At 58.4% G+C, this 20,698-nt stretch overlaps 1 protein-coding gene across 3 annotated transcripts in view; it reads left to right on the top strand.

Annotated features, from left to right (window-relative positions):
- The window catches only part of Slc6a6 (solute carrier family 6 member 6), a 57,105-nt gene that overhangs the window by 30,370 nt on the left and 6,037 nt on the right, over positions 1–20,698 (top strand). For all 3 annotated transcript variants that reach the window (XM_027931833.2, XM_071605893.1, XM_027931835.2), the window contains 8 exons: positions 4,944–5,076; positions 9,250–9,384; positions 10,345–10,448; positions 10,590–10,714; positions 14,602–14,714; positions 16,500–16,637; positions 18,515–18,617; positions 19,140–19,240. In XM_027931833.2, the coding sequence (XP_027787634.1) occupies positions 4,944–5,076; positions 9,250–9,384; positions 10,345–10,448; positions 10,590–10,714; positions 14,602–14,714; positions 16,500–16,637; positions 18,515–18,617; positions 19,140–19,240 (952 nt within the window). The remainder of the gene's footprint in view (positions 1–4,943; positions 5,077–9,249; positions 9,385–10,344; positions 10,449–10,589; positions 10,715–14,601; positions 14,715–16,499; positions 16,638–18,514; positions 18,618–19,139; positions 19,241–20,698) is intronic.

Raw genomic sequence — 20,698 nt, 5'->3', positions numbered from 1 at the left:
CGCGCACCTGGGGTCTAGCCCATGCACCTGGGGTCTAGCCCGTGCACCTGGGGTCTAGCCCGTGCACCTGGGATCTAGCCCATGCACCTAGGGTCTAGCCCGCTCACCTGGGGTCTAGCCTGTGCACCTGGGATCTAGCCTGTGCACCTGAGGTCTAGCCTGCACACCTGGGGTCTAGCCCGTGCACCTGGGGTCTAGCCTGTGCATCAGGGGTCTAGCCTGTGCACCTGGGGTCTAGCCCGTGCACCTGGGGTCTAGCCTGTGCACCTGGGATCTAGCCTGTGCACCTGAGGTCTAGCCTGCACACCTGGGGTCTAGCCCGTGCACCTGGGGTCTAGCCTGTGCATCAGGGGTCTAGCCTGTGCACCTGGGGTCTAGCCCGTGCACCTGGGGTCTAGCCTGTGCATCAGGGGTCTAGCCTGTGCATCAGGGGTCTAGCCCGTGCACCTGGGGGGTCTAGCCTGTGCACCAGGGGTCTAGCCTGTGCACCTGGGGTCTAGCCCGTGCACCTGGGGTCTAGCCTGTGCATCAGGGGTCTAGCCTGTGCACCTGGGGTCTAGCCTGTGCACCTGGGGTCTAGCCTTCGCTCTGCCATCTCTAGCTTGGTCAGTCCAACCCCGTCTCAGGTCCCTGATGTCCTCCTCTGCCACCCCAAGGCTGTAGGGTGGCCCTGACTGGTTCCCAGCCCTCGGAACCCGCTAGAAAGATGCAAAGTACCGTTGGACGTCACGTACCCCAGACTCTGTGGTGTCCTGGAGACGGAACCCAGGGGCCCTTCACCCCCGAGCCCCATCCCCAGCCCTTTCTGTATTTTACGTGGAGTCAGGGTCTCACCAAGTTGCCGAGTTTGGCCTCCAACTCGCGATCCTCCTGCCTCAGCCTCCCCAGCGGCTGGAATTCCAGGCAGGGGCCACCCAGGCCAGGAGCTGTCCCCCTTTTCTATATTCCCAGAAGAAGCCACCAGGGCCCCCGGGATTGGTTTTATAATTGAGCCCCGCGTCTTGGCCCAAGCCAGCCCCTCTGTCTGAGCCTTGCCATCTGGGGTCCCCTTTGTCCCGAGGTCTCCCTCCCCGGCTCAGGTTGTGGAGGACAGGCGGGGAGGCCCGGCCTGGCCCCATGCCCTTCAGCAGGCGGAGGCCGGCCTTCCCCTGGGCTCCCTCGGGGGCCTCCCGGGAGCCCGCACGTCTCATTAGTCTTTATTAGAATCAAAGCCACATGAGTCATGTTTCCACACAGCCCCCAATCTTCCTCGGCAGCTGTTGGAAGGAGGCGGAGGCCGGGGGAGAGGCCGGGGGAGGCTTGTGCGGCCCCGAGCGCGGGGCGGACGGGCCCTTTTATAATTGTTGCCCCGTGCCAGTCCCCAGGGGACAGCCGTGGCCAAGAAACAGCTGGCCTGCGGTCAAGAGGAAGCCATTGGTCCCACTCGAGGACGTATTGACATCTCTGGACGGCAGCCGGGAGCCCGGTCATTATTCCAGTTCTTGGATCCCACCCTGGAATGAATCACGACTATTCTCGGATAATAATGTCGCGGACTCTGGGTCTCCTCCCTCGAGGCCAGAGAGTCAGGGAAGGCTGAGAGGCCCGGCTGATGGCCGCCCTAGGTCCCGCAGGGTGGCTGGACCCCAGGTGGGGGGAACACCAGGAAAAAGGACCCAGGTGTCCAGGGTTGATGTCTGTCTGGGGGATTTTAGGTGAATGGCTGAGCCTCAGTTTTCCCATCAAGGAAATGGGTGTCATCTGTGTACTCCGCGCTCGTTGCATTAATTGAGCACCTGCTTTGTGCAAGGTGTTGTTGAATGATTGACAGGTGCTTCCTGGGAACACACATTGTCCAGGCAGTTGCAGTAGGTCGTCCCCAAGCTCTTTAAAACCTTTAGGTCTGCCAAGCAAGGTGGCACATGCCTAGAATTTCACAGGCTCTGGAGGCTGAGGCAGGAGGATAACAAGTTGGAGGCCAGCCTCGGCCACTTGGCAAGGCTTGGTCTCTAAATAAAATATAAAAAGGGCCGGGGATGGGGCTCCGTGATCAAGTGGTCCTGGGTTCAATCCCTGGTACCCACCTCCTGGGGAAAAAGAACCCCTTTAGGTCTAAAGGTTTAGGGGACGGGGTGGTAGCCATGGGAGGCTGAGGGGCAGAGGCCAGAGGCAGCCTGGGTCCTGCTGGGATTCCCTCTGACTGAAGGGGCCAGAGTGGAGGCAGGGAGTCCAGTGAGGAGGCTGCTCAAAATCCTGTGGTGCATTGGGGACAGGATTGCTGTCAGTGTGGGTGTCTGGGGCAGTCAGAAGGTGCTTAGGGGACACTAGTGAGTGGCATCAATTTCTTTTTTTAATTTTTTTTTTTGGGGGGGGGACTGGGATTGAACCCAGGGCACTTTACCACGGAGCCATGTCCCCAGCCCTTTTTATTTTTTTATCTTAGACATGGGGTCACCCTGAGTCACTTAGCATCTGGCTAAGTTGTTGAGGCTGGCCTTGACCCTGCGATCCTCCTGCCTCAGCCTCCCAACCCTCTGGGATGACAGGCGGGTGCCACCTTGTCCTTGGGATGTCCAGAGCCTGGTGGGCAAGGTGGACATTGTGTGAAGGAAGAACAGAGGGACTGTACGGGGGGGGGGGGCCCAGAGAGGGGGGGCCCTGGCTGGCTTCAGAGAGGGCACAGAGGACAGAGGCTGGCGTGTGGAGACAGGAAGGTGTCCCTCCCCTCTCAAGGATGCCGTGGGTCACTTCCCAGCAGGCCCTGGGCTTTCACGAGGGCCCAGCGGCTGGACGCTCAGTGGGAAGGGCGTTTTATTCTGTGGGGGGACTCCACAGCCCTGCCCTTGCCAGGGCCCCGGGAGGGGGGTGCAACTGGTTGACAGCCTCAGGTCACCCTGAGGCCCCCAGTGACCCTGGCATACAGCAGAGAACTGAAGAAGTCCTTTGGAAACTCTAGACTCCATGTCCTTTTACATTAACCGACGGTGGATGGTGTGGCGGAGCTGAGAACCTGACTTCACCCACCCGTCGTCCCCGAGACAGGGGAGGCCGAGGCAGGAGGATCGCAAGTCGGAGGCCAGCCTCAGCCACGTAGGGAGACTCTGGGAAACTTTAGGGAGACCCTGTCCTAAAATATAAACAGGGCTGGGGAGGTGGTTAGGGGGTTAAGCACCCCTGGGTCCCATCCCTGGTGCCAAAGAGAGAGAGAGAGAGAGAGAGAGAGAGAGAGCGAGCGCACGGCCCCTGGCAGGGTGGGGGTGGGGCTAGGGACAGGGACCTGACTTTGTAGCTGGACAGATCTGGGGTTGAGTGACCGCTCTTCCAGCTGCCTGAAGGCTTTGTGAACGTGCAGAAGTGGATTTTTCAGGCCTCAGTTTTCCTCATATGTAAAATGGGGCTGGATCAAATAAGATTTAAATAATTCTTTTTTTTTTTTTTAACAAAAAGGGTCTTGGTGAGACACCGGCATCCTAGCAGCTTTATTATTATTTTGGCTTTTTTGGGGTGATCACACCCAGGGTGCACGGCCACTGAGCTACACCCCCCAGCCTTTCCTCTACTATTTTGAGACAGAACCTCATTAAGTTGCGGAGGCTGGCCTCCCCCTTGGGATCCTCCGCCCTCAGCCTCCAGAATGGCTGGGATTACAGGCGTGCACCCCCGCGCCCTGCAGGACCGGAGGAGCCCTTGGTTCTATTTTATAAAAGGTCAAACAAGGGACAAAGTCCCTCCACTCCTGGGGCGCAGAGCCTTCGGACAGAAGCTGGTGCTTTGGAAAGGAGAAGCAGCCTCTTCCGGGCCTGGCCCTCGCCCTGGAGGTGGGGACGGCGGAGACGAGGAGGCAGATTACCTGGGCACACGGTGGGCAGAGGCTGGGGGACTCCTCTTGATCACTGACCGGGCACTGCGCGCTTGGGGACAATGAGTGTCCTGTGGGTGCATCGTGTTTCCTGGACTTGGCCGAGGGTCAGCGCCTGGCCCCCGGTTCCTGATGGTATCTGGCCCCACAGGGCGCGGAGCTGCGCGTGGGTCCTCACGCACCAGCGGACACGGCACAGCGCGGCCTTCAGCTCTGGCCTCGCGGACCTCCAGGGAGGACCTCCAGGGAGTGGAGGCTGCCTGAGACTGGGCAGGGGGCGGGGCTCTGGGCATCTAAAGGCCACCAGCGGTCACTGGTGGTGAGGGCCATGGAGTCACCTGCAAAGTGACTCTGCAAAGTCCTTCCAAAGCTTCTCCAAAGAGAGCCACAGAGAGGAGGCTCTGCCTCGAGGAGGCTCTGCCTCGAGGAGGCTCTGCCTGGAGGAGGCTCTGCCTCCGCGAGGCCACACATTTTACGGAGATCCGGATAACAAGGGGGTGGGGCCCATAAAATAGGGAGGGACCAAAGGACATGGGGGGGCGGGGAGTATCTGCCTCACCTTAGGGACGGGAGGCTGGTCTGGGGAGGCCGGGTCACTTGTCCAACATCCTCCTGAGCAATGAAGCTAAGATTTTATTTTATTTTACTTTTGGTACCAGGGATTGAACCCGGGGTGCATCACCACAGAGCCCCGTCCCCAGCCCTTTTTACATTTTATTTAGAGACAGGGTCTCACTGAGTTGCTTAGGGCCTCACTAAGTGCTGAGGCTGGCCTCCACCTTGCGATCCTCCTGCCTCAGCCTCCCGAGCTGCCGGGATCACAGGCGGCCAGGTGAAGCTGAGTGTTTCACCGAGGTCCTGTCAAGAAGTCAGTACCCATTTGTCAGATGAGGAAACTGAGGCTCAGGGGTTTCCTGACCTGCCCCAAGCCAGGCCGGGTTGAACCTGGGTTTGCCTAAGGATTATGGACCCCAGGGCCCTTGACCCTCCTTCTGGCCCCTTCCAGACGTCCCAACAACTCTGTCCCAGGGTCTGCACCCTGGCCCGGGCCTCGGGGATGCTAGACCCCGGGTCCCCGCTGACTCCCTGCTCTGTTTGCTCTAAGGCGCAACGTGCTGAGCTTGTCCTCGGGGATCGACGAGCCGGGCACCCTCAAGTGGGACCTGGCGCTGTGCCTCCTGTTGGTGTGGCTGGTCTGTTTCTTCTGCATCTGGAAGGGCGTCAGGTCCACGGGGAAGGTAAGTGGCCGTCCCGACCCTCCCTCTGGGCCTCCCTGACCTGGAAAGGAAAGAGGCCAGCGTGGCCGCGGGGTGAAGCCATCCCCTAGAAGAAGGAGATAAAGTCCAGTCTTAGGGTCTGGCTCCAAGTGGTCAGTGGTCTGGGGACCAGCTGGCAAGATCCCTGGAGGTGGGACGACGGGTCTCTCTGACTAACCCAACCGCGGCTGCTTCCCCATCTCAAGGTGTTAGCAGTAGACGCAGGTGTTGGCCGTAGATGCAGATGTCACCTGTAGATGCAGGTGTTAGCAGTAGATGCAGGTGTTACCTGTAGATGCAGATGTTAGCAGTAGATGCAGGTGTTACCTGTAGATGCAGGTGTTACCTGTAGATGCAGATGTTAGCAGTAGATGCAGGTGTTACCTGTAGATGCAGATGTTACCTCTAGATGCAGGTGTTACCTGTAGATGCAGATGTTAGCAGTAGATGCAGGTGTTGGCCGTGGATGCAGATGTCACCTGTAGACGCAGGTGTTGGAGGTAGATGCAGATGTTAGCAGTAGATGCAGGTGTTGCCTGTAGATGCAGATGTTACCTCTAGATGCAGGTGTTACCTGTAGATGCAGGGGTTGGCCGTAGATGCAGGTGTTAGCAGTTAATTAATATCAGAGCTGTAAGTAATATTAGCTGGGAACAGAGAAAAAGCCTCTCTGACAACTGTGTTATTTTAGTTTTATTTTTATTTCTTGTTACCGGGGATTGAACCCAGGGACGCTTCACCACTGAGCCCCCAGCCCCACCCCCTTTTTAATTTTTAAATTTAGAGACAGGGTCTCGCTGAGTTGCTTAGGGACTTGCTGAGTTGCTGAGGCTGGCTTGGAGCTCACGATCCTCCTGCCTCGGCCTCCCGAGGTGCAGGGATGACAGGCGTGGGCCACGGCGCCCTGCAACAGCTCTGTTCCTCATAACCAGCTCTTGGTGGACAGATTGAGACGCTTTTGACCTGACTGGCAGCATCAGGGGTCCCCAGGAGTTCGGAGGAGATGGAGGGCTGGGGACCTGCCCCAGACCTACAGGGTCAGGGGCCACCCTGCAGTGTCACCCCGGATTTGGATGCAAATGCACGGTTTGGTCCGAGAAGCCCTGGGTTCCTGTGCTCCCCCCCACCGTAAAGGAGGAGAGGTCCAACTTGGCTCAGAATTTCCAGGTGGTGGTGACTGGGGCTGGTGGCGACGCACGTCACGGTGTGGGTGGTGGAGGAGGCCAGATACCTCACGGCAGTCAGGGAGCAGAGAGTCAGAGAGGAAGAGCCGGGGTTCCTAGTGTCCCCAAGAGCACACGCCCAGTGACCTGCCATCTCCCACTAGGCCCTACTTCTAAGGGTAGTGCCCCAGGCTGGGGACCAAGCCTCTGATAAGGGTCTTTTGCAGACCTATTTCTCTGTCTTTCCTTTTGGTACCAGGGATGGAACCCAGGGCTGCTCAACCCCTGAGCCCCTGTCCCCAGTCCTTTTTATATTTTATTTAGACACAGGGTCTCACTGAGTTGCTCAGGGCCTCGCTAAATGGCCGAGGCTGGCCTCCACCTTGCGATCCTCCTGTCTCGGCCTCCCGAGGCAAGGTTCACTAAGGAGGTGACTTGGAGACCAAAGGGGAAAATTCCCAGGGAGACAGGACTAGCCCGTGCAAAGGCCCTGTGGTAGGTCCCGTCCAGGCTGATGGGGGAGGCTGGCGTCCACCAGACACGTGAGACAAAGGGCAACACGCAGAGTAGAATGGACGCCAAACCAGTGGGTGCCAGGTCACAGCCGTGGCCGTGCGGAGACGTGACTTACCCGAGGTCTCCCCCCACCCCACCCTCAGCCTTGGCCTCCTCTGGGGGTGGGCGCGGTTCCCAGAACAATGGCAGGGCCTGGGTCAGCCCAGAGCAGCCAAGACAAACAGCTCTGGGGACTTCCTGGAGCTCAGTGGCCCAGAGGACGCCCGCCCGCCCGCCCGCTGGCCGGCCGGCCATGGCTCCCAGCCCTGGCCAGAGACCAAGTCATGGTCACTGCCCTGGGGGCTGGGCCCACAGGCAGCCGACGGGTCTCTTCCTGGCCAAGCCCGCCTTCACGGTGACCCGGGTCCCTGGGGAAGGGACAGGAGGTAGATGGCAGGAGAGACCCAGACCCGGGAGGCTCAGGCCTCAGCTCAAGTCACTTACTTACTTTCTGTTTTTTTGGGGGGTTGGGGGGTCACCAGGGATTGAACTCAGGGGCCCTTGACCCCTAAGCCCCCTCCCCAGCCCAGTTTTGCATTTTATTGAGAGACAGGGCCTCCCTGAGTTGCTCAGGGCCTCACTTTGGCTGAGGCTGGCCTCCAACTTTTGATCCTCCTGCCTCAGCCTCCCCAGCCGCTGAGATGACAGGTGTGAGCCACCACCGCGCCCGGCTGGCCCTTTCTATTCTTATGATTCTCACGACTCCAAGGGTCTGAGATACCCCAGAAGAGGCCGTGGCCTACGTCATTCAACAGCTAGTGATTGTTGTCACGGATGCCCCAAAGCACACGTGGACCTCCTTAGCTCGGATAATCCTCCCAATGTGCAGGGCGTTAGTAGCCCCATTTTTATCCATGAGGAATCGGAGGGTCCAGAGAGGTTAATATACTTGCCCAATGTCACACAGCTTGTCAGTGGCCAATAAATAGGGTTCAAGCTGGGCATGTCCCTGCCGGGGAACAGGGAAAAGCCGTCCCTCTGAGTCCCCAGGGCTGTGGGGCCGAGGGCTCTCAGGGGCACCAGGGAGTTTCACCAGGCAGAGCGGAAAAGTACCGCGTCCTGCCACGCGTCCTGCCGGGCCACCGCCAGAGGCCCCCGCGGGTGGCGTCTGGCACCAGCTTCTCCCTCGAGGGTCCCCGGGGGAGTCATGGAAATATTGAGACACTCTCAGGGGCTCATCCTTGGAGCAAAATGTGCAAAACAAGCAAGACTCTCTTTACAGGCACCTAAGCCGTGTGGCCACGCCGGGTTCTGGGGGTGAATAGCAACCACACCCCACCCCCCCAAAGATGCAGAGACCCTGGGAGTCTTTGACCTAAGTCAAATCCCACCACCTCCAACGCTGGGCACAGTGGCTCATGTCTGGAATTCCATCGTCTCGGGAGGCTGAGGCAGGAGGACCGGGAGTTTGGAGGCCAGCCTCCACCATTTACTGAGACCCAAAGAAAGACCCCACCTCCGACACCTGCTGACTCAGGACCCCATGAGGGACACCTGAGCTCTCTGTTCCCATCTTTCTCATCTAGAAGATGCAGGTAGCAAGGTCCCCAGCTCTTGCCAAACCTGCTTTGGGAGTTAAATGAGTTAATAGGTACAAACCGTGAAATCCCCCCAACAAGGGAAATGGCCCCCCACGACACTGGCTCTGGGCACAGCCCGCGGCCGCTTTGAAGTGGGAGCCCCCGGGGGGGACCCCGCGGAGCTGCTGTCTGCGTCTATTGTTCACCCACTGGGGTGTGGCCCACCCAGGGGCCCCCCAGAGGTGGGAGCTGGCCAGGGGCTCCTGACCGTCTGTCTACAGGAAGGGAGGGACAGACGGGCTGACTTTCTTGACTCTTCTGGGGCTTCCTGGCCCGCCCTCCCCCTCCGTTCTTGGAAAGTTATGAGGATTTTTAGCCTCAAAGAAAAGAAATAAAGGTCAGGGGGTGGGGGAGGGGGGAGGGGGATGGGTCCTGAGGCCCTGGAAGAAGAGATTCAGGGACCTGGTGGCAGAGTTGGCCCTGGGGACTGAACCCAGGGGGGCCTCACCACGGAGCCCCATCCCCAGCCCCTTTTTTTTATTTTTTTAATTGAGAGACAAATTGTGGAGGCTGGCCTCCAACTCCCGATCCTCCTGCCTCAGCCTCCCCAGCTGCTGGGATGACAGGCGTGTACCACCACCGTGCCCGGCTCCTCTGTGTGTGGCAGAGAGGAATTTGTGCTGTCCGTTGTCCCCCACCATATTCTGGACTTAGACCAGAATAATAATCGTATAATGCTTAGGTTTTAGTTGAAGCGACAGGTTCAGAGAAGTTAAGCAACTCGTCCAAGGTCACACAGCACGTGAGATTGCACAGCCTGGCTCTAGTAGAAGTCTCTACTTTCCTGTTTCTTCCTTCCTCTTGGAGAGGGGAGGACGGTGCGGGGATGCTCACGGCCCTGTGGTCCCCCCTCGCAGGTTGTCTACTTCACTGCGACCTTCCCCTTCGCCATGCTATTGGTGCTGCTGGTCCGCGGGCTGACCCTGCCCGGTGCCGGGGAGGGCATCAAGTTCTACCTGTACCCCGATATAACCCGCCTGGAGGATCCGCAGGTAACGCAGGGCCGACGGGCTGTCCCCTCCCTCCTGCCCGGGGTTAGGGTCTTTTCTCCAGGGCTCTGGGGCGGGGGCTGACCTCTGGCCGGGTGTCCCCCACCGCCTCTGGGCGCTGTGCACAGGGTGCATTGCCTGGGGCCTCTCTGATCCTGCCCAGGACCCCCCCCCAGGAGGCCAGTTCTAGAGTCTGCCTTGGGCACTGGGCCAGGAAAGGGACAGATCTTAGCAGTGCTGGCCCTGGGGGTGGGGGGGACTGGGCTTCTGCCCCAGGGCTGGGGCTGCTGCAGGCCACCCTGGGTGACCACAAACCTCAGAGTTAATGGCTTCCTGGGAGGTCGAGGGGCAGATCCTGAGAGCCACCCCCCGGGGTGCCCAGCCTCGGGACCTCAGGGAGGAGGAGGCTTGTGGGCTCAGTGGTCGACCTTTTGTCCCCAGAGCTCAGCTCTCTGGTCACCTTACTGGGGGTCAGGTCTCTTCTCCTCAGCTCTGGGAGGGAGGCGGGGAGTTGGCCAGGTTCCAAGGACAGTGAGAAGGTGGTGCTTGTTGAAGGTTCTGGAAAACGGCTTTGCCTGTGATCCATTAACGATCACCGTCACCGTGGGAGCCGCGGGGACCCGCGGGTTAACCACGCCTCCGACACTGACCTGTTCTTTATCATTATTATTATTTGCTCCTGGGGATGGAAACACTTGACCACTCGGCCCTTTTTAAAAATTATTTATTTTTATTTGAGGACCCGTCTTGCTTAAGTTGCTTAAAAGGCTGAGGCCGGCCTCCAACTTTCAATCCTCCTGCCTCAGCCTCCCCACCCCCCAGCTCATCTGTATACCTCAAAGTCCCCTCTGAGGCTCATCACCTGGAGGCCAGGCACCTGCCCCTTCTCCTCCAGGCCACCGATGACTGACAGCCCCTTCTCTCTCTCTCTCTTTCCCTGCCACCTCCTGTCACCCTTCCAAGGTGTGGATCGACGCTGGGACCCAAATCTTCTTCTCCTATGCCATCTGCCTGGGGGCGATGACCTCCCTGGGGAGCTACAACAAGTACAAGTACAACTCGTACAGGCAAGTGTCGCGCCGGCGGGCCTGGTGGACCCTAGAAATGATGATGTTTAAAAGAAAAGAAAAGAAAAAAAATAAACGAGTAGGAAGCTTGGCTTCCATGTGTCGTGAATTAACTTGCTCCCTGACATATGTGTAACTTAGGGACTGTATGCTGCTGGGATGCCTGAACAGTGGTACCAGTTTTGTGTCTGGCTTCGCAATTTTTTCCATCCTGGGCTTCATGGCACAAGAGCAAGGGGTGGACATTGCTGATGTGGCTGAGTCAGGTACGGTAGCCTTGGTGGCAGTGGTGGTGGGCACTGCCACCTAGTGTTTAAGCCGAGTACTGCAGGCATGAAGCCAGACCCCCCCCAGGGGGGATGGGGGGGGGAATGAGCCTGATTTCCAAAATAGACCTCCCCCCCCAACCAAGAAGTCCCCCCACGGATTGTCACAGAGCCCAGGAGCGGCCTTGGAAAATCAAAATTGTCATTGCAACTGGCCCGAGGGGGGCGGCGGCAGGAATGCGATGGGGAGGCGGTGACATTGGGGACTGCGACGTGGTGTGTCCGCCCTTTTGCAGCCCATTCCCGGTTTCAGGGACAGAAACCACCCCGTCGCCATGGCATCATGGCATCGCCACCTTCCCCCCCTCCTGGGTGTCGGTGTTTGGCCCTTTGCTCTCAGTGCGCATGCGCTCCCTCCCGGGTCAATCTGTCAATCAAATCCCCAGTTCCATCCGTCAATCAAATTCCCCGGGGCCAATCAAATCCCCGGGGGGCCGTCAGGGCGGGGCCAGAGGGAGTGGAAGGCGCCCCTCCCAGGCCGTGGGAAGGTGGGAAGCGCAGTGTCCCCCGCCTCCTGGGGACACATGGAGTCACAGACGATGCATGCTCCGTGTCCGAACCCTGAGCCGTCTGTTGGGTCGGGGACCTGGGGGACCTGGAACCCTGTCATGTCGCCTGGCAATGGTGGGCTCTTCCGTGGCCCCAACTGTAGACCCTCAAGCCCAGTCTCTAGGGACCTGGGTTCCAGGACGCGGTCACAGCTCTGATGTCCCGGGCTTGAGACTTTCAGACGACAGTGGCTTTAGATGATAAGGCTCCCCCCGAGGTCCCCAAACTCTTCTTTTCCTGGCTTCTTGGGCCCTTCTCGGTCCTGCCCGGGTCCCTCAGGAGGGTCCTTGTCCCTTGTCTGGAAGGGTGGGGGGGGGGTTGTCACCGCTGAGACCCCCACCTGACTTCCTGATGTCTCTCACAACCGCCCTGGGGTCGCCTGGACCCAGGTGAGGGTCCTGGGCTAAGGTCCCTTTGGAGCATACAGGGGCAGACCAGGGGCAGGCTGTTCTCTTGACCTTGCCCTTGCCCTTGACCTCCTCCAACCTCATGCATTTGAATTGCAAGGCGGTGTCCCGATCTGGGGCCCCAGGGGGCACTTTGGCATTGAACATCCGGGCATTTCCGAGATGGAGGCCAGCGGTCACTCTGGGGGGTGAGAGCCAGAACAGGGGTCTCCTGGCCCCCCTCACCCTGTCCCTCCATATCCCCAGGCTCCACCTACTGGATAAACCCCCCCCACACACACACTGTGTCCCTCTTCTGCCTCCCCATCGGGGCCTGGGACACCTGTGACAATCTCTGGCCTTTCAGGTGTGAGCATTTGCCTGGGCTCCTCCGACCTCCTGGCGTCCCCTGTCCCCTGTCCCCTGTCCCCTGCCAGGTCTCATCCTTGGGACACCTCCGTCCCCTCCCAAAGCTGCAGAACTACCTGGAAAATCCAGCTCCCGGCCCCCTACATGCCTCTCTTTCCCTCCTTCCAAATCAGACCTTCAGAGACAGTCCCCAGAGACAGACCAAGGACACCCAAAATGATTCTAGAAATTTCCATGGCCATTATTTGGGAGTGTTGAGGGGGACCCAGGGAACCCTGTTCCCCCCCCTTTGCCCATAGATGGTGGGGACTTCTGCAAAGTCCTGTGGGTGGATTGGACATGGCCCAGGGCAGGGCCTGGATCTTGGTGTGGTGGAAGTCACAGAGAAGTGTCTGATCCAGAACTTTCTCTGGACAGTCGGGCGCTTTTGCATACCCGTCTCTGGGCAACCTGAGCCGTTTCCGAACTCTCCACTGTGTCCACTTCAAACATCTTGTCATTCATTCCCCGTGGGGATGGCCAGGAGCCGCCGGTAACCTCTAGAGCGATTATTTCTCTAATGAGCTTTTAACGAGCACCATATTGAGCCAAAGTGTATTTAGATGAGATAATTAAGTAGCCAGATGGGAGCGCTGGGCGGGGACACAGCCTGGCTTGGGAGGGGACTTCCTTGCCCCCCAGGTTCACCATCAGCTCTTAGAGAAAGACTTGGGGACCCTCTCCCAGAGCCTGGCTTGAGAAAAGCAGAATTAAAATCCAGACACAGAGAAAAATTGAGCATCTTTTGGGAGGCCCTGGCAGGAGGCTGGGGAGGGAGTCCCATTTTATATCTTCTCACGGTTGACTTGAACAAATTCCTCTTTTTTTTTTTTTTGGTACCAGGGATTGGATCCAGGGGTGCCTCATCACGGAGTCCCCTCCCCAGCCCTTTTTTATATTTTATTTAGTGACACGGGTCTCACTGAGTTGCTAAGTCGCTGAGGCTGGCCTCTAATTTGAGATCCTCCTGCCTCAGCCTCCCGAGCCACTGGGATTGCAGGCGTGCGCCACTGTCCCCGGCCCAACTCCTCACTCTTGATGTGAACCAGTCAGGACCACTGCTGTGGCATTAGGGGGGACCATGGTGCTCCCCTCCTCTGGCCTCCTTGATGGACCCGGCTGCAGATGCCCTATTTTAACCCTGACCTCGATTCCAAACTTGTCCTGGGCGGGAAGCCTATTTTTTTCTGAATCCAGTTCTCAGCCGTCCACACTCTGGTCCATTCAAGTAGCCTTTGGGCTTGGAAGGAGCCCCTTAGGCCACTTAGGGTCACCCTAAGCAACCACTGCTCAAGGCCAAAGCCATTATTTGGGTCTGGTTTCTCTGGCTGAGTAGACTCCTCCTTCTGAAGAGACCCGCCCTCCTCTGCCACCTTTGGGGTGGTTAACACTGCAGTGGGGACTTTCTTTGGTACCAGGCATTGAACCCAGGGGCCCTCGACCACTGAGCCCCGTCCCCAGCCCTATTTTGCATTTTATTCAGAGACAGGGTCTCCCTGAGTGGCTCAGGGCCTCGCTTTGGCTGAGGCTGGCTTGGAACTGGAGATCCTCCTGCCTCAGCCTCCCGGGGGATGACTGTCGTGTGCCCCGCTCCCGGCCCTCCCATCCTCAAAGTATTCATCTGGTGCATAATGTCTGCTTTAAAAACCACTCCTTGCCCCCTTTCAGAGGCAGGAGGAGGAGACCTTTCTATTTCCAGAATAATTCCAGCCACACGCTGACCGGGGAGCTGACCACACTCCTGTGCCCACCCCCTGCAGCCAAATCCACTCATTTGAAACCGAGAGCTCTTTATTTGTGTGTGTGTGTGGGGGGGGACATGGTCTCTGCCTCAGAGCATCTGAACAGACGCCCCTGGGGTGGCCCCCCGAGGTCCTGGGGGGAGATACAGACAGGAAGTGCTGGGCGTCTGAATGTGGCCATCCGTCTCCCGGGCCTGAGGGGCCTGTCCCCGTGGGGCTGGGCCCTGGGTGGCCCAGCGCGCCTCGCGGCAGTGCACAGAGAGGTGTAGAGACCTTCCTTTTGCAAACCAGGAGGCCTCTAGTGGTCAGACCACCGGGACTTTCCAGCCCAGGTGGCCGGGGAGAGGCGGCGGGGTCCTCCCCCACTTCTCCTGACTCCCTGGGCCTCCAACCCTGCTCCCCGGCAACCCCGAGTCCGCACAGTTCTGGGTCTCTGTGGAGGCCACTCTTGGAGGCCAATCTTGGAGGCCACTTTTGGAGGCCCATCTTGGAGGCCAATCTTGGAGGCCCCTCTTGCTGCATAAGAGACAGATGCCCCGGCGCGTCCCCCCCCACCCCCAGCGAGACAGGCCTGGTGTCTCTCCCCAGGTGACAGACCCGGCTCCTCCCCGTGTCTTGGGTTTGGGTGGCCCACCTCAGATCCGAGAGTCTTTGCGGTGAGGCCCGGGGTGCCGAGCGGCCTGGTCACTGACGTGTCCCCTTCCTTGTGTCCCCCCCTCCCCGTTTTCTCTCTCCCTCGTAGGTCCTGGCTTGGCCTTCATTGCGTACCCCAAAGCTGTCACCATGATGCCGCTCCCCACCTTTTGGTCCATTCTTTTCTTTATTATGCTTCTCTTGCTGGGACTGGATAGTCAGGTACGTGGCCACCGGGGTGGGACTGTCCCCTGGGGTGGGGACCTGATTGGCGGCCTTCAGGGGATATTTCCAGTTGGTTTCAGCCCCCCCCCCCCGGGTCTGAGCAGGGAGCGGCTGAACGTGCCTACTGTCCTCCCAGGGGGGCTGGGGAGGCCCAGGCAGGAGGATCGCAAAGTGGAGGCCAGCTTCAGCCACTGCGAGGCCCTAAGCCGCTCAGGGAGACCCTGTCTCTAAATAAAACACAAAACAGGGCTGGGGACCGGCCTCCGTGGCCGAGTGACCCTGAGTTCAATCTCGGGGTCCCCAAAATTAAGAAACGGAACACAGCAGAGGCTTTGGCAGACAGGGGACCCGGATTAGCGGGAAAGACAGGAGGAGGACACTTGGGACACTAAAAGCAAAATCCATGTCCCGTCTTGGCTGATGGACTCAGCTGGGTCAGCAAGTGGGGACGTCATTAATCATTCCTGGTTCATGGGTTTGGCCTTTGGAGGCCCCAGGCACGAAGCTTCTAGAACCTCTGCCAGAGGTCCGCTCGCGGGCGGGGACAGAGCCAAACACAGAGGTTAATGACCGACGAGGCGTGACATCCCCACGGGCCCTAAGGAGGCCACCCGGGCTTTGGAGGAACTGCTTCCTGGGACAGAGGAGACCTCGGTTAATCATTAGATTTTTTTCCTCCCTCGGGGACACGGGGACACGGGGACACGGGTGGGGACAGGCCCCTCTTCAGAAGGCCCCAGGTCCGCAGATGACTTTAAGGATCTCAGGAAGCTCTCCAAGCCAGCCCCGGGGAGGGCGGTCACTCCTTACCCCGTCTGTGCAGAGCGTGGGACTCGAGGCTCGGTGCTCAGATGGCCTGTCACTCAGACACAGGGGACAGGTGGTGTTGAGCCCAAGTCCCCGGATCCCCAGCCCACCCCCCCCGGGGGGACTGAGCAAGGGAAGCCACGTTAGGCCCGGGTCCTTTCTCTGCATCTGATGGCCGTGGGAACCTGGGGACGTGGGGAAGGGGGAGGTTTGGCAGAGGCCAGCCATGTCAGCCCTGGGAGGGGGGACACAGGGTCTCCCTGAAATTTAGATGCCTCTGTGGGTCCTTTAATCCCCAAATTGCCCTTCTGAGACCTTGCCACAGGACATTTGAGTCTGAGGACAGATGGGGAGAGGAAGTGTCACTGTCTGGGGGAGTAGGAGCAGAAACCTGGAAACCGTCAGTTGGGGACTTGGGTTAGATCAATGATGATCTATGTCCAGGAGGTGGAGTTTAATGTCACCATTTCAAAAATGAGGCAGTTCCCCTGGCGCAGTCTCCATGACAAATTGTTCTGCACGGAGACAGAGAGAGGGAGACTGGCTCTAGAATGTCACCGAGGGAGGGTCCCTCTCAAGTCACCTTTGCCACCTTTGGGAGCCCGGGGTGGATTCCTGGAGCGTCGTGTCGCTCACACACCTGGGTGTGCGGATCCACCAGGATGGACTTCCATTCCCCCCGGGGGGACATCGAGCCCCGATATGCCCCCAGCCACCCAGCAAGTGAGCGCTGAGCTCCACGTTTCGGTCACACGTTGGCTAAGGGGCCCCCTGCGTGTGGCACACTGGGTGCGCCGTGTGGGGACCCTGTGGCTCGACCCCGCACGGCCCAGGGTTCCCTGCTCAGAAGGCCCCTGGACCTGACGCCCCCCCCCAGCTGTCTCTGGTCACAAGGGTGGTCCTTCTGCCCCTCGTCCCCTCGCACGCGTCGGGCTGTCCTGTGGGCACACCTAACGGCTGCTCCTGTCCCCGCAGTTTGTCGAAGTCGAAGGACAGATCACGTCCTTGGTGGACCTCTACCCGTCCTTCCTAAGGAAGGGTTATCGCCGGGAGATCTTCATCGCCATCGTGTGTGGCATCAGCTACCTGCTGGGGCTGACGATGGTGACGGAGGTAGGTGACAAGAGGGCGACGGAGGGAGGTGACAGTGAGGGCGACGGAGGGAGGTGACAATGAGAGTGGCGATGGCGAAGGAGGTAGGTGGATGGAGGTAGGTGACAGTGAGGGTGGCGATGGTGACAGAGGTAGGTGACAATGAGGGTGACAATGATAATGATGACAGGTGACAATGAGGGTGACATTGATGATGGAAGTGGGTGACAATGATGGTGATACTGATGACAGAGGTAGATGACAATGAGGGTGACAATGACAATGGAGGTGGGTGACAGTGATGATGGAGGTGGGTGACAATGATGGTGACAATGGTGACAGAGGTCGGTGACAATGAGGGTGACAATGGTGACAGGTGGGTGACAATGGTGGTGATGATGTGACAGGTGACAATGAGGGTGACGATGGTGACAGATGTAGGTGACAATGAGGGTGACAATGGTGAACAGAGGTGGGTGACAGTGATGGTGACAATGGTGACAGAGGTGACAATGAGGGTGATGATGGTGATGGAAATGGGTGACAATGATGGTGACAGTGGTGACAGAGGTAGGTGACAATGATGTGACAAGGGTGACAGAGGTAGGTGACAATGAGGGTGACGATGATGATGGAGGTGGGTGACAATGAGGGTGGCAGGTAGGTGACAATAATGGTGACAGGTGACAATGACGGTGACAATGGGGATGGTGGTGCCTGGCCCTCCCTGTGTGGCACGAGGGACTCCCCTTGTCCCTGTGGAAGGTGGGGTACGCTGACTGCCCCTGGCCACGGCCACACATGGGCAGGGCTGGGCAGGGCCGGGCTCCCCCACGTGGTGTGGACCTTGGTCTCTGCCCAGGACCCTGAGCCACAAGGGGCAGCACGGGGGACTCAGGACCCAGCAGTTGACCCAGACTTTTTTTGGGGGGTGGGTTCTCAAAAGACCTTGCCTTTTTATTTTTTTAACCCGTTGTCACGGTCACGCTGTGACCATCCACTGCCCCGGGTCCCTCCCTGGCCTGGGAGGTCTGATGAAGGGGAGCGTCCACCGAGATCCCTTTAACCACAGCTCTGCTCCGCCCTTCTCCACCTCGAGGGGAGGTGGACACACTCTGAGGGTCCCCGCTGACCCCCCAGTCAAGGCTGCCGGACACGTGTGGCCGATCAGGGCTGAGTCTGGGGGACGTGTGGGTTTCTGGCTGACGGGGGCAGATACACGGTTCAGAGAGTGGCCAGGGGCCAGGAGGGGGCTCAACTTAAAATAAGTTTAAGGGCTGGCGCATGTAACCCAGGAGGCTGAGGCAGGAGGATCCCAAGTTGGAGGCCAGCCTCAGCAACTTAGCAAGACCCTGTCTCTAAATAAAAAAATAAAAAGGGCTGGGGACAGGGGCTCAGTGGGTCCAATCCCTGGAACCAAAAATAAATAAAATTAAAAGAGGAGAGAGCCCAAGAGGTGACAGGAGCAGGTGTGTCACTGTGCCTCGGCACCTCTAGCAAGAGGAAAGCCAGAGAGACAATGCGCTCAGCCAACACAAGCCCAGCATCACCCCGGGCCTGCCCTCCTGCGTCCCTCCTCAAGCTGGGTGGGACTGGAGTCCTGTGTGTTAACTGCACTTGGTTCAGAAGCCATTATTTTGGCCCATTATTTTGCTACGACAATGTTGTTTGTCTACTTTCCGTCTCTGTGTGTCCGAGTTAAAGAAGGTTCAAACTTCAAACCATGAAGCTGGACGTCTTTTTATACACATTAACCCGGTCATCCTGTGTCACCCATTATTTTTCTTTGGGAGTATTTTTTTGTTGTTATTGATTTGCCAGAGCTCTTTGTATATGAAGGGAATTAGAACCCAAACAAGAACTCAACCTCGGATGTGTTGTTCTTTTTTTCCTTACAGGGTGGCATGTATGTGTTTCAACTCTTTGACTACTATGCAGCTAGTGGTGTATGCCTTCTGTGGGTTGCATTCTTTGAATGTGTTGTTATTGCCTGGATATTTGGTGAGTAGAGATTCCGGCATATTCTTCCCTAAGCCTCTCCTTTGGGCCTCTCTACGCGGGGAAGCTTCAGGAGCAGTGAGATTAACAGAAAGGCCTCCTCTTCCCGGCCTCTCCTCTCCCAGGCGCCCCTCTTTCTCTGTCCAACTTAATACCATTTATCCAGATAACGGTCCAGATAATCCCTGTGCTGTGAGGGTTCAAGGTACAGATCTCAGTTTGGACTTCCCCAGCCGGGGACGCCCTTCCTGTTCCCTCTGCCCAACAAACTCCTATTCACCCCTCAAAACCCCCCTCCGGGAACCCTCCTAGAGAAGTTCCTGCTTTCGTGGTGCGAGGGTCAGTGTCCAGTGACTTGCTCCAGGGTCTAGTGGACAGGCAGAGGCCTGGATTGGATTCCAGAGACCCGGTCATGGTTCCTTGAGCCCCCTGCCACAGCATTCCCCGGGGCAGAATGTCACATGTCACCAGCGTGTCACACCACGGTCACTGTGCTATGTCACCCAGTATGACTGTCTTTTGCAGGTGGTGACAACTTTTATGATGGTATTGAGGACATGATCGGCTATCGGCCCGGGCCCTGGATGAAGTACAGCTGGACTGTCATCACCCCGGTTCTCTGTGTTGTGAGTACAGCCCCGTCTTGGCTCTGGGGGGGTGTTGGGGACATCTCTGCGTCTCTGGGGTCGTCCCTTCAGCTTCTGGGACAGAGGCCGCTCTAGAAGGGTTCCCAGAGATGGGTTTTGAGGGATGAATAGGAGTTTGTTGGGCAGAGGGGACAGGAAGGGTGTCCCCGGCCAAGGAAGCCACCTGTGTTCTGAAAGGGTCGGGTGCAGCCAGGGTGGGTGGAGGTGACAGTGGAGGACCAAGCTCCCCTCGGACTCTCCCAGAGCTTGTGAGCTCGCTGAGGTGAAGGTCCAGTGGTAGGCTTTGGAGTTTCCATGGACACTGGACATGTTGTTTCCATGGTGGGATGAGGATGGTGGCTTCGAGAGAGGACGTCCTCTCAGAGGAATGTTCTGGGCTCTCCCAAGGTTGAGGAGGCCTCATAGCCCCTCAGGACGTGGGGACAGTGGTGGCCCACCTTGCCCTTCCTGGGGCCGCCATCTTGGAAGGGGCCGCCATCTTGGAAGGGGCCGCCATCTTGGAAGGGGCCGCCATCTTGGAAGGGGCCGCCATCTTGGAAGGGGCCTTGGTCCATTCCCATGAGTTCTGCCTCAGAGGTTGTCCTCGCTGCAATCTGGAAATCCTCGGGAGGGAAGGCTGCTGACCTGTCCCTGTCTGAAGTCACCAGTGACCTGGGGAACATCTCCATGGCCACTCTTGCCCTTCCTGGGGGGCCGCCATCTTGGAAGTGGCCGCCATCTTGGAGGTGGCCGCCATCTTGGAGGTGGCGGCCATCTTGGAGGTGGCCGCCATCTTGGAGGTGGCCGCCATCTTGGAGGTGGCCGCCATCTTGGAGGTGGCCGCCATCTTGGAGGTGGCCGCCGTCTGGAGAACCAAGGGCCCTCTTCTTCCAGGCCACGCGGGGTCAGCACTGCTGTTAGCTTGTTGCGTGACCAAAAGCAGCCAGGTCCCTCTGTGGGCCTCAGTTTCCCTACCTCTGGAACAAGGTCACTCTGAAGTGGTTCTGGTGGGAGCTGACAACTTTATTACCATTATCATTTAATATGATGGGGTCCCCCCACCCCCCAATTTTTCTCTGCAGAAAAATAAGAAACCATAGCAACCATGGATCACAGCTGAGTCAACCCCCGTCAGAGAGGCGTTGGGTCCATCTCGGTGCATGTTCTTGTCCCCACTGAATGCTTATTCATGGCCAGTGCCTGACACTCTGACCCTCAGATTCTTTTTATTTTGTTGTTGGTACCAGGAATTGAACTCAGGGGCCCTTGACCCCTGAGCCCCGTCCCCAGCCCTATTTTGCATTTTATTTAGAGACAGGGTCTCCCTGAGTTGCTTGGGGCCTCACTAAGATGCTGAGGCTGGCCTCCAACTTGCGATCCTCCTGCCTCAGCCTCCAGAGCCACTGGGATGACAGGCGTGCCCCACTGCGCCCAGCCTGACCCTCAGTTTCTTCATCC

The sequence above is a fragment of the Marmota flaviventris genome, chromosome 20 (assembly GCF_047511675.1).
Source record: "Marmota flaviventris isolate mMarFla1 chromosome 20, mMarFla1.hap1, whole genome shotgun sequence".
NCBI lineage: Eukaryota > Metazoa > Chordata > Mammalia > Rodentia > Sciuridae > Marmota > Marmota flaviventris.
The sequence above is the reverse complement of the archived record's forward strand: the minus strand, read 5'-3'. Positions and strand labels throughout refer to the sequence as shown.